This window comes from Pelophylax lessonae, assembly GCF_965119305.1.
Source record: "Pelophylax lessonae genome assembly, chromosome: 1".
In the NCBI taxonomy this organism is placed as follows: domain Eukaryota; kingdom Metazoa; phylum Chordata; class Amphibia; order Anura; family Ranidae; genus Pelophylax; species Pelophylax lessonae.
Genome location: NC_138768.1, coordinates 636,505,832 through 636,523,673, shown reverse-complemented (window position 1 = coordinate 636,523,673; position 17,842 = coordinate 636,505,832). Strand labels below are relative to the sequence as shown.

Below are 17,842 nucleotides of genomic sequence, written 5' to 3'. Positions count from 1 at the left end.
ATTTATGATTTATGTAGCGCTCCGTCGATGAACGAAAGGGAAACAATATTTTTTTTTCAATGAAATCATGTCATACTAAACACAAAAAAAAATAAAAAATTTGTTTTGCGACCAAGGTTCCTAGAAGACGTGAAACATTTGTACAGAGCAAACTTCTGCATCCCCTACAATTACTGCGTAAAATAAATCTATCATTGTTATGCATAAAATATGTTATTCGTGTGCTTTTTTTTTTTTTTTTTTTTCCTTTTTACAATTCTACACATAGGTTTGTACCTAGCTCAGTTGACCAAAGCACTATTATGGCTTGTTTAAAAATGGTATCTGAGCACTAATTAAAAATAAGGCATTCCAATAATTGCATATTAACTAGGAATGCACATTGTGAACACTACCAAGTACCTTTCTCTTCTCCCAGCCAACGATACATCAACTCCCTTTTAAACTTCACAGCGTCCACATTAAGGATCAAAGTTCCACCTACTGTCCCTGTAATACTGCCGACCAATCTGATGGTTTGGCCATAAAACCCGAGTCCATTTCTCAACTATCCATGATTACGGAAGATGACATTACTGTCCTGGATGGTAAGACCTTCCTGGGAGCAAAGGTTTAAGAGGAGCCCTGAGAATGACTGCCAGCTGAATGTTTAGTGATATGACTGGCCTTGGAGGAGCCCGAACGGTGTCTTCGACGACCAGAGTCCTCATGTCCTGAATTAGATCGATGTCTGCGGCGTCCCGATTCTTCTGCTATTGGAGGCTGAGGGTATAAGAATATACAGTCAACAGAAATAACAAAATGTAACTGCAGGTTATAAAATAGCCTTACCCCATGCAGTTTGAAAGGATATCCACAATCAGGGTGGGGTTGGAACTGGGGTTACAACTGTGACTGAGGGCCTGCTCCCCAAGTACCGGTCTTTGCTACTCAAGTGTTGTCAGTGGTATACAGTTAAGATTACCACTATGTGTGGTCAATAAGGAGGCGTGGGTGGGTGGGTGGTGTTTATGCAACAACAAAAAGCAGCAATACTAGTTAGAAAAGACTCCCAGAGTCAGACCTACTTTTTAGCACAGAGCCCACTGTTTAGTTTAAGGAAATAGCAACAGGCTTTCCCTGCTGTCTGTGTAATATGATGTTTGTGACCACATGATTTAAACCACAGAAAAGCCCAGTGACACTTTGCTGGAGAAAATTGTAAATGTTGTGGTAACAAGTAGTTTTAAAAGATTTATTTAATTCCAGAAGCAGTATCTTAATTTTGCAGAACCATGATAATTGGAAAGCCCATTGAAACAACCCACTAACAACTATTCTTCTTTCTGGACAGCTGAAAGATAAAGAGGAACCAAAAAGTCCTCTGTTGTAAATCACAGCATTTGCATTTATAAAAAAAAGGTATATAAAAAAGTTTAACTCCAGGGACATATCAAAGACGCAAATGTATGCCACTCTGTAATCATGGATATATCATTACAGTGATTGAAAAGCTTACTGATTTCTTTTTTATTAAAATAATAAATAGGTCATACCTGCTCTGTGCAATGGTTTTGCACAGAGCAGCCCTGATGTTCCTCTTCTGGGGTCCCCCCCCCGCCAGTGCTTCAGGTTTTCTCCCTCCTGGCACCCGTTTTGAGCTCGATCCTGTTTACATCTATTCAGACACATGGCTCGGCCCCGTCCCTTGCTCTCTGCTCCCAGGTTTTGACTGACAGCAGCAGGAGCAAAGGACTCCTGCTGCTCTCAGCCAAGCCTGTAAAATCGAGGAGAGGGGAGAAGAGCTGCTGCAGACGTAATTGGTGCTGGATGGAAATTGGGCTCGGTTGAGTTTTTGGGAGAAGCGGGGAAGAGCCACTATTAACATTTTTACTTTATTGCACAGAGTGCATTAAAGCGGAGTTCCACTCGTTTTTGTGTTGATTAAAAGTCAGCAGCTAAGTGAACCAGACATAGAGGGCTTATACAGCCCAGGACCATATTGTCCATATAGCTGAAATTGTATGCATGTCTCCCTTTCCTGCCTGGTGTCTACCTTAGACTGAGGAAAGGTCAGTTGTGTTGCCATCAAGGACCCTGTAACTGGGGAAATATACACTATATCTCTGAACTACAGAAAGAAAGGTGCTGCCTATCCTATTCAAGCCATGTAACACAATACTAGATCTATTATATCTAGGAGTGAATATATATATAAGGGCGAATATATCAAGGAGAGGACCTTCACCTTGTGAGTTGGGACTCACTCCAAAAAGTTCATAAGGGGGATAGCCAAAAAAGCCTTGCCCCTGGCAACACAATCTGGGACGTAATACATTGGATCCTATGCAAGAAATACATTTTTGATGTCTGTTATGATAAATACCGAAGCAATATAGCTCCAAGCAGCATTAGTATCGCTACAGCTTTGTCGCCTAGCACAAGTCACTATCAAGAAGGAAAACATCGGTCTGTTATGGTCTCTCAGGCCCTGAGGAAGCCTTGAGCGAAACGCGTCGGCTTGCTGGGGACCTACCGTGACCGAATCCAGCTTGAGACCCAATTTCCACCTTATACAGATTTTGGTTACAACCCCTACTGGGGATATGTTTCTCTATAAATAGTGACGTTAATTGTTTGATTTTATCATTGTATGTTATGTCAGTCCTTTGTTATCATACATGCATGGTAGTCCATGCTTAGTTTTATTGGTCTTTATACAAATAAAATGCAATTTTGGTTTTATAAACGGTTCTCTGTCTGATCCTTCTACTCCCACTGGCCCGCAAAGCCCCATCTTTTTCTATCATTTTGTTTTTGTAAATCCCTCACAGGGGTAAGGGCCTATGTTACACGGTAATTTTATATAGTCTACAAAAAAAAGTGTAGCTGCTGACTTTAATAAACACACACTCACCAGCTGCCCGAAGCCTCGATCCTCTCGGTGGCGCGGGCATCTCTAGTGTGGGCACCCAGCTGTGACAGCTTCCAGCTTTACAGCCGGGTGCGCACTGCGCATTGTGAAGGGCTGGGCAATCTTCTGGGACCTCTGACGTGTCCCAGAAGATTAGAGGGAGGGAGGGGGAGAGAACTTCCACTCCAGCTGCCTAGGCTGCCTGAGCAGAAGTGAGAGCGAGTACCTGTCAAATCTAGGTACCCGCTCCCTGCCCAAAAAGATAACACGCAAAATGTGGCATGGGGGTCAGGAGTATTTAAAGCGGAAGTTCCACTTTTGGGTGGAACTTCGCTTTTAAGGTAAAGAAAAAAAACGTAACTTTACAACCACTTTAAAATGCATATTTTTGATTAAATCGCATTTTTATTACAAAAAAGTTTTTAAAAAAGGTACAATATCCTGAAGCAACCATTGTGCTGTGTTACAATATAGTCAACTGGTAGGCAACCTCAACAAAGAAAGGTGAAACAATAGTAACAATGGTTAATGAACATAGCCATAGATAGACAATGCAAAAGTTGTAGTAGTATGCCAATGGTGCAGAGTCCAACAGTCTCTATGGCGCATCAGTTAAAGTTAAAGGCCTAAGAGTACACTCTAGCGTGCTCAAAATACTGAAGGTTGTTGGCAAAGTTTGGTATTTAAATGAAAAACATTACACCATCTGAGATGTAATAACCCACAGTAAAAGTAAGAAAGATAGTTATACTCAGGGTGAGGCAAGGAAAGGCATTACACCCTTGTGAAATGGAAGGGGGTTAAAAAACAAAAAGAAATAAAGAAAGGAAAGAAAAGAAAGAAAAAGAGGGGGTGAAGGAGAGAACAGGGTGACAACCAAGTAGCCATGGAGTGTGCAAATAAGTTCCGGTATCAAAGTAGACCCAGGGGCCTAACGCTCGCTGGAGTAATTATTCATTCTAGCTGTAAGGGCTTCCATAAGCTTTACTTCTGAAATGAGAGCGTGTACAAACACAGTTTGAACGAATGTTTGCAATCAATCAAAAATGGTAAAAAGGGAAGCGTTCTGGAAGCAATGGCATCTATGGCGGTCTCAACTGGAATGTACAGAAAGCATCTGATCTCAGTTTCTCATACATGACTGCACTTTTAGTTCCTACACTCTTTCAGTATCTCGAGGTTTGCAGACTATCTACCTGTCTTTCCTTGTACCTTAAGTATTGACAAATTTGGCACTTTTGTACCCATAGGCTAAACTGAGCAATATGCTCTTCCTCTTTACACCTTTTTCATAAACTTCACGTTGTGTTAGCTTATCTTGCTTTTTGTTGTCATTTTAGGTCATGCCCAGACTGCGCATACGCCCTGTACTACTTTTGTACTCTCTTAATAAAATTTTTATGTAAAAAAAAAAAAGTGTAGAGAAAGCAAATCTGGTTCATCTCTCAGCTGTCGTTGAAAATCATTGTGACATTGTGCGGCTGTCAATACATAAAAAAGAGTAGCTTTTTAGCATCTTTAGATACGTTTGGTGGTGGAAGGCCCCATAGATATGTGGATGGGCCAAGAGGGTCAAATTTAAAGGAGGGTGCAAATGAAATGCATTGCTTTCATTTAAAAATACATTTAGGAGTAGAGTAAGTACCTAAATGTAGCATGACAACAATCTCTTGCAATCCCTATACAGAAATGTTCAGATAAGGGAGCTTTCCAATATTAAGAAAAGAGAATGAAGGGCACAGAAATGAGCTATTTAGTGTGCTGCTTCTCCTTTCATTTGCCAGTCACAGGCTGGGGGCAGGGAGGAGATCAGTAAGTGAAAGTAAAACTGCAGCAGAGATCTTCAGCCTGCCAGACAGGGCTGTGACGTGTACATTTTTAGGGTTAGATGGACAAAAATGTATATCCTTAGATATGTGAACTGATTTACCTGCCAATTTCCTCTGCATATTTAGCCATTTGCCTGGCATTCAGTTTTAATTGTACATCAAAAACAGACACTGAGAACAGATGCAGAGCAAAATACCAAGCATTTTATCCGGCTTGCAAATGGCTATTTCAAGCTTTTGTGCTCAGAAGGCTTTGCTACAGATTCCTCTTTCAGATTTTCTGGAAATAATTTCTATTTCTCAATGCCCTCATCTACAATGCAGATCAATTCATAGCGTAGGAATGTGCACAATCATAAAAATCAGGCTGCAGTGTGTAGCAGGTGAAGCTACACAAGGTTCTTTTAGCTCATAGAGCAGAGAAAGCTCTGTGAATGGAGATCATCATGCGACTCTTGACAGGTCACAAGACCAGACTCTCCATCTGGCTCTTTCAACAGTCCCAAAACTATCAGAGTCCACTTTACTGTGCCTGATAACTTTTTTTTTTTGTTTTAGCAGCAGTATGGCTGCGGATCAAAAAATGTAGTTTGCCATTACAGAGATGCTAGTTGCCTCACTGTCATGCTAATGCGTTTGCTTTTTTGCATGCTTTTCAGGTTAATCAAATAAATCCTAAAATCAGACAGCCGGGCAACCAGCATTTCCAGAAGTAGCTCAGCAGTGGCAGGTCTATGTTTTTGCTTATGACAGATTTACTTTTAAGCAGAGATGACGTAGAGTATCTAAAAATCTGGCACCCCGAGTACATACTAAGAGGAGTTTCAGATCTCTCTAAAATGATAACATTACCCTTAACTAAGGGCTCTTTCACACAGAGGTGCTCCACTCCGTTCAGCAGAGGGATCTGTGATCCCCTGCTAAAATCGGAGCTTAATGGGACAGATGTCAGTTTTTTACATCCATGCCCCACACACATGGGCAAAACCATGGAAGCGCTAGGGGCAGCCGGTGTCTGTTTACATCAGGCTACCTCTGATCCATAACATTTAAATCTGAACCTAGGTGGACTCTGAGGTAGGCAGGTGTAAATGGACACAAGTCTGTTTACATCAGCCTACCCATAGAGCTACATGGAGCTTCCAATAAGGTACGTCTGAAAAACTGACAGGCGGACCTAATTGAATAGCCCATGTGAAAGGGCCCTTAGAAGTAACGCAGCCGTGTTTTGAAATCTTTAATATGCTCTTGATAAAAACTTTAACTCAAAGTGCAAAAGATCTCAGAAGTTTATGACTTCATCCTGGACTCATCAAACCTATGATGCACGTCTGCAACCTCAATTCCCAAAAAGTTGGGACTCTACATAAAAACAGAATGCAATGATTTGCAAATCTCAAACCCATATTTTATTCACAATAGAAAATAGAAAACAGGTCAAAATGTTTAAAATGAGAAAATGTGCCATTTTGAGAAAAAAAAAGTAATTTAATTAAAAGGCAACAACGGGTGCCTTTAATTATGGTCAAAAAGTTGGGACAAAGCCATGTTTACCAGGGTAGCATCCCCTCTTCTTTTAACACTGTAGATGTCTGGAAACTGCGCAACAGTTCTGTTTTTTTTTTTTTTTTGTCATTTTTTTGTTTTAAGATGTGCCAAATATTTTCAATTGGTGAAAAGGTTAGGAATGCAGCCAGGCCAGTTAATCACATGGATTCTTCTACTACGAAGCCATGCTATTTTCATTAGATGCAGTTTGCAGTTTAGCATTGCCCTACTGAAATATGAAAGCCCTTTCCTGAAAAATGGGTGGGAGCATATGCTGCTCTTAAACCTGGATATACAGTATCCTTCAGAATTCATGGTGCCTTTCCAGATGTGCACGTTGCTCATTCCATACCCATTAATGCAACAGACCATTTTAAATGAGCTTTGGCCAAGAAAAGATTGCAGCGTTTCTAAGTCATACTAAGATACAGCTTCTTTGCAAGATAGAGTTTTAACCTATATTCTTGGATGGCATGTGTTCAAAGACCGTATTTTTTGGAAGTATTCCTGAGCCTATGCAGTGATGTCCATCACAGAATCATGCCTGTTTTTTTAACGCAGTGCTGTCTGAAGGCCAGAAGATCACGGGCATCTAATATTGCGTTTCAGCCTTGTACCTTGCACACAGAGATTTCTCCAGATTCTCTGGATGATATGTACTGTAGATGATGATATATTGTTAAACAACATTTAGATGCAGCTTTTCACAATTTGGGGAACCTCTACCTATCTTTACTCTCTAAGATGCCCTTTTTAAAGCCAAAAACATTACTGCCCTGGTTCCAATAAACCAACTTGGTTGTCAAATGCTCCTTCTTGTTGGTACCACTTAGTTTGGCAGTTTTTGTTGCCCTATCACAACTTTGAGACGTGTTGCGAACATCAATTTCACAATTACCTATTAAATTTATTTTTTTCTTAACATGGTAAAATTTCTGGGTTTAAACATTTGATAAGTTTTCTATTGTAAATAAAATATGCGTTTAGGAGATTTGCAAATCACTGCATTCTGTTTTTATGTGGATTTACACAGTCTCAACTTTTTTGGAATTGAGGTTGTAGACCATGGTTTGAAGCAAATTTTCCAAATGTACAATACATTGCTAGGTTATAGTTGTTACCCATTCCATCTACTTGGTAGGACTGGGTCAGCTTTTAATTAATGACTTACATCAACTCTGAAGTCTTCCAGTCTCTTGAACTTGCTCAGGTGGTTCTGCAGTGTAGGATCTACAGACAAGTTTTTGGATTGGGTATATTTAAGAAAGGCCCAAAACTTCTCCAGTCCATACAATTGACCTGATGGTGACAAAAAAAAGTTAAAAAAATATCAGGACGAAAAAAAAAAAAAACACAACACTTTACTAATGGTACAAATAGAAATTTTTACCAGTTTCATAATCTCTTAGAGTTTCTTCCTGAAAATCCTTAAATAGGTCTGGCCTAAATTTCTTTTCCAGTCCATAACTGTAGAACCTGAAAAGGCACTCCAGGCCATACCTGGATGACAAAAAAAAAAGTGTTACGTTTTTAGTTTTCCATCAATTAAACTAGAAAGAAAATGAAAAGAAAAATCCAAATCCAATCATTATTTGGTGTGGCCTTCAAAACAGCATCAATTTTTCTAAGTACACTTGTACAGTTTTGAAGGAACTTGGCAGGTAGACTGTTTCAGACATCTTGGAGAACTAACCACTGATCTTCTGTGGGTGTAGGCTGCCTTAAAGCAGAGCTCCAGTCTTCTGTGGTAAAAGTCAGCAGCTACAAAAATTGTAAAAAACAAAAAACTGGATTTTTGTAAGAACTTACCATAAAATCCATTTCTCTGAAGTTCATTGACAGACGCAGCTCTGCTTAATCATAGACTATAGGGGTTATGCTCCTTCCCACTAGGGATAGGCACTAGGCGGAAAAAAAAAATAAAAAAAAAACTTGTCTACGCCTATAGGGGCTGTCCCAGCAGGCATAACCCCTCAGGCTCTGCTATACAGTTTTGAGTTTTGTTGCAAGCAGTGACAGAAAAAGACCTCATAACTCAAAGTAGAGGGGCAGGTGCTGCGTCTATCGATTAACTTCAGAGAAAAAGGATTTTACAGTAAGTTCTTACAAAAATCCAGTTTTCTCTATCGTTAATCGACAGACGCAGCTCTGCTGTCCCAAAGCAGTAAATGTCCCAAAGCAGTAAAAACATGAGGGGTGGGAACAAGACGAAACAAAAAATCTGAATGCCCCAATGGCCAACATAACCAACCAGGTAAAACAGAGCTCATCCAGAAACAACTGGAGCTCCCCCGAAACAACAAACCTTTAAAGAGAAACAAAAAACAGGGGGCTATCTCAAACTGCAGCCTGCAAAAACATTCGGCCAAATGAAGCATCTGCTGATGCCAACACGTCTACCTTGTAGAATTTGGTCGTCTGTGCATACATTCACAAAGTTACCACCTTGCAAACTTGTAGCACCGACGCCTGGTGACAAAAAGCACAGGAGGCACTCAGCGCTCTAGTAGAATGCGCTTTCACTGGATAAGGACAAAAAGAGCATCCGATTTTCTGAAGGACGCAGTGGTCTCTAAGTAAACCCTGATAGCCCAGACCACATCCAAAGAATGCAAGGCATACTCCTTAGGATGCTGAGGTTTAGGACAAAGGGAAGGCAGTACAATGTCTTCATTTAAATGAAAATCAAAAACCACGTTAGAAAGGAACGACTGATTAGGTCGAAGTACCACCTTATCTCTGAACCACCAGATAAGGTGAGCGGCAAGACAACGCCGCCAATTCAGATACTCTGTGGGCAAAAGTGTCCAAGAAGGCAACCTTCTGAGACAAAGCAAACAGCAAAAGACAAGCAGCAAAATATCCCGAATTTTCTCAAAAGGAGAAAAAGCTTTTGAAGAACAGACAGCACCAAATTGAGATCCCATGGCGGTAACTGGGATCGCCGCGGAGCTCTGCATACCAAGACCGACAAGGCCAGCCTGGAGTCACCAGAATGTTTTTCACCTCTATCCTGCGCAGAAGTTTCTACGGGGGAAATGCATAAATCAGCCGATACTGATCCCAAGGAGCCACCAGGGCATCTGTGGCATCGGCCAGAGGATTTTGAGACCTGGCTACGAAACTCTGCACCTTCTTGTTGAGACAAGAGGCAAACAGATCGACCTCGGGCCGCCGCCCCCCCCCCCCCCCCTTAACACACAGTAGGTGAAAAAACGCTGGGTGTAGGGACCACTCCCCTTGATCCAACACCGACGACTCAGGTAATCCGCCTGCCAGTTTTCCACACCTGGGATGTGTACAGCAGAGAGGGCTGAAACAAACCTTTCTGCCCCAGTCAGAATCTCAGCCACCTCCTGGGCCACCAAGACACTCCTGGTGCCTCCCTGGTGATTGATGTAAGCCACAGCCGTGGTGTTGTCTGATTGAACCCAAACTGGACAATCGCATAGGCGAGTCATCCAATGACTCAAGTTTGATCACGGAGTTCCAAAACATTGATTGTAAGTTTTGACTCTTCCACCGACCAGGTACCCTGGGGCACAGAGCTTCTACAGCACCCCGCCCCAGCCAGTCAGGCTGGCATCTGGGGTTACAACCGTCCAGAACAACGGAAGGAAGGACTTGCCGTGGCATAGTGCTGGAGACTGCATCCACCACAACAGAGCAGACTGGTGTTGTGGCTCAACCGAATCAAGGGCCATCCATCAGGGCACAGTCGTGGCAAGGCCTAGTTCTGGACTATAACCTGCTCGAGCTCGCAGGCCAGGCTGGGAGACCTTAAGGATCTAGATTATCCAGTGCAAATACCAGCCGGCTGTTGCTTGTAGTTCCTCTGGATCTTGGTCCTCAGGAACTAACTAGAAAAAAAAAAAAAAAAAAATCACAAAACTTTCCCTGTTACAGCTAAGACTGAATGAAGTCCAAGCAGGGAATTAGGTCCTATCTGTCACTATGCAGAACAAAACTGTTTGAGTATAGCAGAGCCTGAGGGGTTATGCCTGCTGGGACAGCCTCTATAGACGTGGACAAGTTTTTTTTTTTCCTGCCTAGTGCCTATCCCTAGTGGGAGGAGAATAACCCCTATAGCCTATGATTAAGCAGAGCTGCCTCGGTTGATGAACAATAGAGACCACAGTGCTCGGAACGGAAGTGTGAAGTGGGTGGAGTTCCACTTTAAATCTATTGCTCTCTTCATGTAATCTCAGACAGACTTAATGTTGAGATCAGGGCTCTGTGGGGGCCAAACCATCACTTCCAGGACTCCTTGTTCTTCTTTACTCTGAAGATAGTTCTTAATGACATTGGCTGTATGTTTGGGGTCGTTGTCTTGCTGCAGAATACATTTGGGGCCAACCACATGCCTCCCTGATGGTATGGTATGGCCTGATGGGTAAGTATATGTCTGTATTTCGCAGCTTTGAGGACATCAGTGATCCTGACCAAATATCAAACTCCATTTGCAGAAGCACAGAACCTCCACCATGCTTTACTATTGCCTGCAGACACTCATTATTGTACCACTCTCCAGCCTTTCTGTTAACAAATTGCCTCGAGCTACAGCCAAAATTTTCACGTTTTGACTCATCAGTCCAGAGCACCTGCTACCATTTTTTTCTGCACCCCAGTTTCTATGTTTTCATGCATAGTGGAGTCGCATAGCCTTTTTTCACATTGGAGGTATGGATTTTTAGCGGCAATTCTTTTATGAAGACCACTTCTGGCCAGACTTCTCCGGACAGTAGAGGAGTGTAACTGGGTCCCAATGGTTTCTGCCAGTTCTGTGCTGATGGCACAGCTGGACATCTGATTTAGAAGGAAAGTAAGCATGTGTCTCATCTGCTGCATTAGGTTTGCTTGGCTGACCACTGTGTCTACAATGTTTCCAGTTTCTTCGTGCTTCGGCAAAAGACCTTGAACAGTACATCTTAAAACCCAAGTCTGCTTTGAAATCTTTGCCTGAGAGAGACCTTGCTGACGCAGTATAACTACCTTGTGTTTTGTAGCTGTGCTCAGTCTTGCCATGGTGTATGGCCTGTGACATGAAACAGTCTTCCACAAGCACATCTTACCAGAGTTTGGCTGTTCCTCACCCCATTTTAAGCCTCCCACACAGCTGTTTCAGTTTCATATAAAAGTGATTGTAAAGTCTTTTTTTTTTTTTGTTAAAAATGACAAACATGTCCTACTTACCTGCTCTGTGCAGTGGGTTTGCACAGAGAAGCCCAGATCCTCCTCTTTTCGGGTCCCTCTATAGTGTTCCTGTCCCCTCCCTCCTGTTGAGTACCCCCACAGCAAGCACCGGAGATGAGCCGCAGCTACCTGTGTCCATTCAGGCACAGCCCCATCCCCTCTATTTGGCTCACTGAATTTGATTGACAGCAGCGAGAGCCAATGGTGTTACGCTGCCATTCCAGCCAACAAGGAGAGAGAGTCTCGGGCAGCCGAGACACTCCTGCAACATCGCTGGATCAAGATGGGCTCAGGTAAGTATTAGGGGGGCTGCTGCACACAATGCATTCTATGCATTAGGATAAAAAGCCTTTTAAGATAAAAAAAAACCTTCTGACTTTACAACCACTTTAATTACCCTGTTTCAACCTACATATGAAATTCACGATTAGCACCTGCTAGGTATAATTGGTTAATCATACACCTGATTCCAATGCTACAAAATGCCTGATTTTGTGCAAAGTGTACAAGTGTAAGAATTAAAGCTGGTTTGAAGCCAAAGTGTCGTCACACCAAAATTTGATTTGATTTAGCTTTTTCTTCTGTTCGCTCACTTTGCACTTTGTAAATGAATAAAAATAAACAAAAAAATGAATATATATTTTTAAAGCATTCTTAATTTACAACATTTCCTCACTCCTGCCTAAAACTTTTGCACAGTACTATATATGTAAAGTGGATAGTACAATCAGATTGTACCAAGTGCAGTGAGCATTAGACTGCAAAGCAAGAAAGCCGAAAAAAAGGAAAAAAAAAAAAAAATCTATAGTGCAGGCTGGGTCTTGTAAATAGGGTAGGGTGTTTAACTGTGACACAGACTTGTAGATTTAAACAAAAAAAAAAAAAAAAAAAACCCCAAGCACAACATTTGAAGACTTTTAGCCACAACGATGGAGATTACATTTTACATTTACTAACTTGGCATTTAGACCCTAAGGTCTGGAAATATATATTTATGTTGCGCGATACATTTTGCAGCTATTTTGTATCACTGGCTGGCAAAGTATAGTATATTTAAAAAGAAGAACTTTGGTTTTCAAAAAGAAAAAAAAAAACAAACATTCTCAAATCTATACTGCTGCATTGGTGTGATGCTGCAGCTGTGCGCCACCAGCTCTAATCCTGAGAAATAAGCAATCACATGACTGCGAATTGCTCAGTTCAAGGTTTTCTCTAGCCTGCTGTTGGCCGAATCTGGGTCCCATGAATAAAAAAAAGTGCGCTCATGTGAAAAAAAATGGATTTTTGTAAAATCTTACCGTAAAATCCTTTTCTCTTAGCTCATTGACAGACGTAGTCCTCGGTGATTCAACACCCTCGGGTTATGCTGCCCTCTACAGGAGTAGGACTAGACAGGAAATAAAACGTTCTGGCCACACCCTAGGGGCAGTCCCAGAGGGTATATCCTCTCACTTCCTGCTCTAGCAAATCAGTTATGTCACAAAGCAGTGTTTAGAGAATTTAACCCAACCCAACTCAAAAACAGAGGGGCGGGTACTACGTCTGTCAATGAGCTAAGAGAAAAGGATTTTACGGTAAGATTTTACAAAAATCCATTTTTCTCTATCGCTCATTGACAGACGTAGTCCTCGGTGATTCAACACCCTCGGGACGTCCCAAAGCAGTACCACAAATGAGGGGTGGGAAAATGGAAATCAAATCCAATCTAGAAGGCCCAACCGGTGCCAACTAGAAGTTTACAATGCTCATCCTCAATGATGAGACTCAACAGAAATGTTTCAACAGAAAAAAACCCCCGAGGTAGACCACCGGTCTCCTCAAATTGCGGCCTGCAAAACCTTGCGGCCAAATGAGGCATCCGCCGATGCCATCACATCAATCTTATAAAATTTTGTAAAGGTATGTACCGACGACCAGGTGGCCGCCTTACATACCTGGACCACTGACGCCTGATGGCGATAGGCCCAGGAAGTACTGAGCGCTCGAGTGAAGTGCGCCCTAACAGGGAACGGAGGATTCCGACCCTTAATAGAATAAGCCTGTACCACCGTCTGACTGATCCATGTAGATATGGTCGCGGCAGACACAGGCAACCCCCTTCAAGGGCTATTCGTGATCACAAAAAGTGAGTCCGTCTTACGAAAACAAGTTCGTAGTAGTCAAGTGTATCCTTCTGAACCCCATCCAAGGAGTGTAATGCAAACTCCTAAGGATGGCTAGTCTTAGGACACGGGGAAGGTAACACAATACTTTTATTCAGATGAAAAACTCTGAAAACCACTTTAGGAAGGAAGGATTCGGAAGAACCACCTTATCCCTATGAACCACCAGATATGGGGAACGACAAGATAATGCGGCCAGTTCTGACACCCTGCGTGCAGAAGTAATGGCCACCAAGAAGGCCACCTTCTGGGATAATGTAAGCAAGGGAATCTCCCTAATATCTTCAAAGAGAAGTTTCTGAAGAACCGACCACACTAAATTAAGATCCCAGGCGGTAAGGGTGCGCGCACTGGCAGAGCCAGATGTCGCACCCCCTGGATGAAATTCCGCACCAAGGAATGATTAGCCAAAGGTTTCTTGAAAGAAGATTGCTAACGCCGAAAACCTGACCCTTGATCGTGCTCAAGGATAGTTTCTGCTCAACCCCTTGTTGCAGACAGACCAAAATTCGGGTCACCGAATAGGTATGTGGGGGAAATCCAATAGATTCACACCATGCAATATAAGACTTCCATGTGCTGGAAGTCGCTTTCCTTGCTTTAACTGGAGGTAGGAATAACTGAAGCTGACACTCCCTTGTCCTTCAGTACCTGGGTCTCAATGTCCAGGCCATTAAGCCAGCGACTGTAAAGCAAGATGGAAGATCGGTCCCTGAGACCGCAAATCCTCCCTGAGAGGAAGTCTCCAAGGAGCGTCCGCGACTAGCCTCACCAAGTCGGCGTACCAGGCTCGACGAGGTCAGTCCGCAATTTCCAGAATAACTGGAATTCCCTCCACCTCTATCCTGCGAAGAAGTTCCCGCAGCAACTTGAGAGGATGGAAGGCATGCCGTAGCTGATACTGCCCCCAAGGGGCGATCAGCGTTTCTGCTGCGTCCGCTAGAGGATCGCGGCGCGAGCTACAAACCTCTGCACCTTCCTGTTAAGCCAAGGTGCCAACAGATCCACATCCGGGATGTTCCAATGAAGGGACAGCTAGTGAAAAACCTCTGGATGAAGAGGCCATATGCGATTGGATCCGAATCGGGCTGCTCTAGAGCTGCTCGATCCAGTAAATCAGACAAAATCTGATCGCTCTCAGTTCCGATACCCTTATTGGTAATCTGGATACTATCGGAAGAAATGACTTCCCCTGGTTGAGCCTTGGAGACTTCCTGGTCCGCTCTCTCAACCGGATCCGATTGTCCAGGGAATCGGAATTCTGATTCCATTAAAAAAGAATCTCCTTCAGGAGAATTCGGGTATGAGACTGGGTATACGGTACTGCCTCGAAGAAGGCCACCATCAGTCCCAGCCAATTGACGGACAGCAACATCCGAATCGTTGACTGAACCTTCTGGAGTTTCTCCGCAAGGAGAAACTCTCTTGCCCAGGATGTATCCAACCTTAGGCCCAGATAGTTCAGTCTCCTGGTGGGAACCAGGGATGATCTTTGGGAAAGCGAAAAAACGCTGATGTCCTGCGATGATGGGGATATAAAGATAGGCCTCCTAAATGTCTATGGACGCCAGGAAATCCCCCTGATGCAGGGAGACCACCACTGTACGGATGGACTCTATTTCTTCCCAAGTCCAGATTTAGACGCACCTTGCCCTCTTTCCTGGGCATTGTGAATAGGTTCGAATAGAACCCCTGAAACCGTTCAATGTTAGAAGGGAAGAATCGCACCGGTGGAAGTGATCGAAACTCGATCCTGTGTCCTCCAGAAACCGGTGAAGACATCCCCCCCACCCCAGAGATGGGTATGGGCGCATCAGGCTGTATCTTCAGGCTTGGCTGAGCCGGACTTTTTGTTTAGCCGACCAGCGCCCTTTGAAACCTCTCTAAAGGGGCTTTGGAGGGTTTCGCCTTATCGCCCGCCCTCGCGGAACGAACAACTCTTCATGAGCAGAAAAGGAAGGTCCTCGTTAGTTACGAGGTCCTTTTATCCTAACAGTCTGTGGCAAGACAGCAGGTGGTACCGTCTATCCTATAAAGAGGAATTCCTTAAACGGATAGCACCTAGCCATGCGTTTGGAAATAACAGGGGTTCGTTTCAAAACGACCCCATTTGGGTAAAGGAAAATCCTTCGCCCTTTTGGTAGGCTAACAAGTACCAAAAAGGAAACTCAGTCTCAGCTACCTCTGCCGGTGTAACCTCAAGACTAAAGGTTTCCCGGACGGACACAACTAGTGCATCCACCACTCTTGTGCTATGGCGGAGGCAGAAACGTGCTCCTCACTGCTGAGGAGATATTACCTGAGACAACAGCCCCTGAAGTATCTGATAAACAATAGGGGTAGGCGGGGGTCGCTTCTTGACCCCCGTCCCTGACAGGCCACCTCCACCCGGGATACCAAAGACTCCAAAACTGCCGATAATGCATTAAAAACAAGTGGGGTACTGGAGGGTCCTGCAGCCACCTTGAGGGGATAAGGTGGGGATACCTATGCGACAGGGTCAATGATTATACAAGACACTTGCCAGCGACAAAAAATGACAAAGTAAAAAACTTTTTTTTTTTTTTTTTTTTTTTTGTGTCCCCCAGTCGCAACAGCGCCCCTCAGTGTTACCTGCCTTTTTGGACCCGAGAGAGAGAGACCCCAAGGCTCATCCCTGATGCACAGAAGTTTTCATCAGCTTGCTCAGTGCTTGTCTTGTTACAGACAGGAAGTTTTTGGCCCTATTTCCTGGGTAAAGGAGGCGGCTCCGCCCCTTAACACGCCTGCCGGCGCCTCCCCCTGGCTCCATGAGGTGTTTGAGTCACCTCAAACATGGCCGCCCCCATGCTGGAGACACGAGGCTACACCAAAATGGCGGCCTCGTGCGATCTACCAGACAATGGCGGCGGCCTGCACAGATAGCGGCATGTCTGCAGAAGGATCTCGGCCTCACAACCCTTCACCCTCATGGTGGTCAGCGTGGTGGGCGGTACCGGACCCTGGCGGGCCGTATGTGGTCCGTGGCCGTCGGGAGGCATCTGCTTAGCCGGAGGAATGATCTGGAATGCAGTATACATGTATAGACATCGCCCTGTGGCTTCTGACAGATACCTTATACTATCACAGTAAAGTTCTAGTACTGCCACTGACTACAATCATTTTCACATTTTTACAATTAGATTGTCAGCTCCCAAACCAAGCCTCCTGGCTTCTTGTACACAAAAATCACACTCAATTAGGGGGATCTGTGACATGTTATAGGATAGAGGGGAACCCATCCTTACCATTACAGAGAGGGGCCCGCGTTCACCACAAGACCCGTCAGGGGGAAAGGGGGAACATACTACTCACCATACCGGAACCAGGCGGGCGCCAACTCCTGACAGTACCCCCTCTCCACCGAGGTAGGAGGGCTGTCGACCAATACGGACGCCGTGACTCATGGTCTTTGGCGTTTCAGCGAGACGTTTAACTCGCAGGGTCAGTCCCCGTCCAGTGGGACTATGTCGCGGCCGACCCAGCGCGGAGCTATGGCCTGCACGCGCTCGTAGGCTGAACTGGGGTGACCACTGGATCTCAACATCCAGCCCGTCGCCCAGTTCAGCTTTCTTGCTTGAAGATCTCACAGGAACACTGGAGAAAAAAAGCTGTCTAAAAAATCTTTTCTAAGAAAAAAATCCTGCCAGGACCGAAGATCCCAGCAAGGTATCTAGGTCCTCACTCCTAACTAGACAGAAAAAAACTGATTTGCTAGAGCAGGAAGTGAGAGGATATACCCTCTGGGACTGCCCCTAGGGTGTGGCCAGAACGTTTTATTTCCTGTCTAGTCCTACTCCTGTAGAGGGCAGCATAACCCGAGGGTGTTGAATCACCGAGGACTACATCTGTCAATGAGCGATAGAGAAAAAGCTTTGGCCACACTTCTCTTTATACATCTCCAGAGACTTAAAGTGATATTAAAGGCTTTTTTTTTTTAAATAACAAATATGTTGGTTTTGCACAGAGCAGCCCAGATACTCCTTTTCTCCGATCCCTTGCCAGCACACCCTGCCCCTCCCTACTGCCAAATGCCCCCAGAGCAAACAGCTTGCGGTGGGGACACCCGAGCCAAGCCGCTGCTGTGTGTGTGTGTGTGTGTGTCCATCCAGACACAGAGCTGTGGCTTAGCCCACCTCCCTCTCTTTCCTCATTGGCTCACTGACTAATTGACATGCAGTGGGAGCCAATGGCACCTG

At 44.1% G+C, this 17,842-nt stretch overlaps 1 protein-coding gene across 1 annotated transcript in view; it reads right to left on the bottom strand.

The window, feature by feature from the left end:
* Positions 1-185: 185 nt before the first annotated feature.
* Positions 186-17,842, bottom strand: part of LARP1B (La ribonucleoprotein 1B) — an 87,920-nt gene continuing 70,263 nt past the window's right edge. The window contains exons 17-19 of the mRNA XM_082266707.1: positions 7,661-7,770; positions 7,442-7,569; positions 186-762 (exon numbers count right to left, since the gene is read on the bottom strand). Of these exons, the coding sequence (XP_082122833.1) occupies positions 613-762; positions 7,442-7,569; positions 7,661-7,770 (388 nt within the window). The 3' untranslated portion in view covers positions 186-612. The remainder of the gene's footprint in view (positions 763-7,441; positions 7,570-7,660; positions 7,771-17,842) is intronic.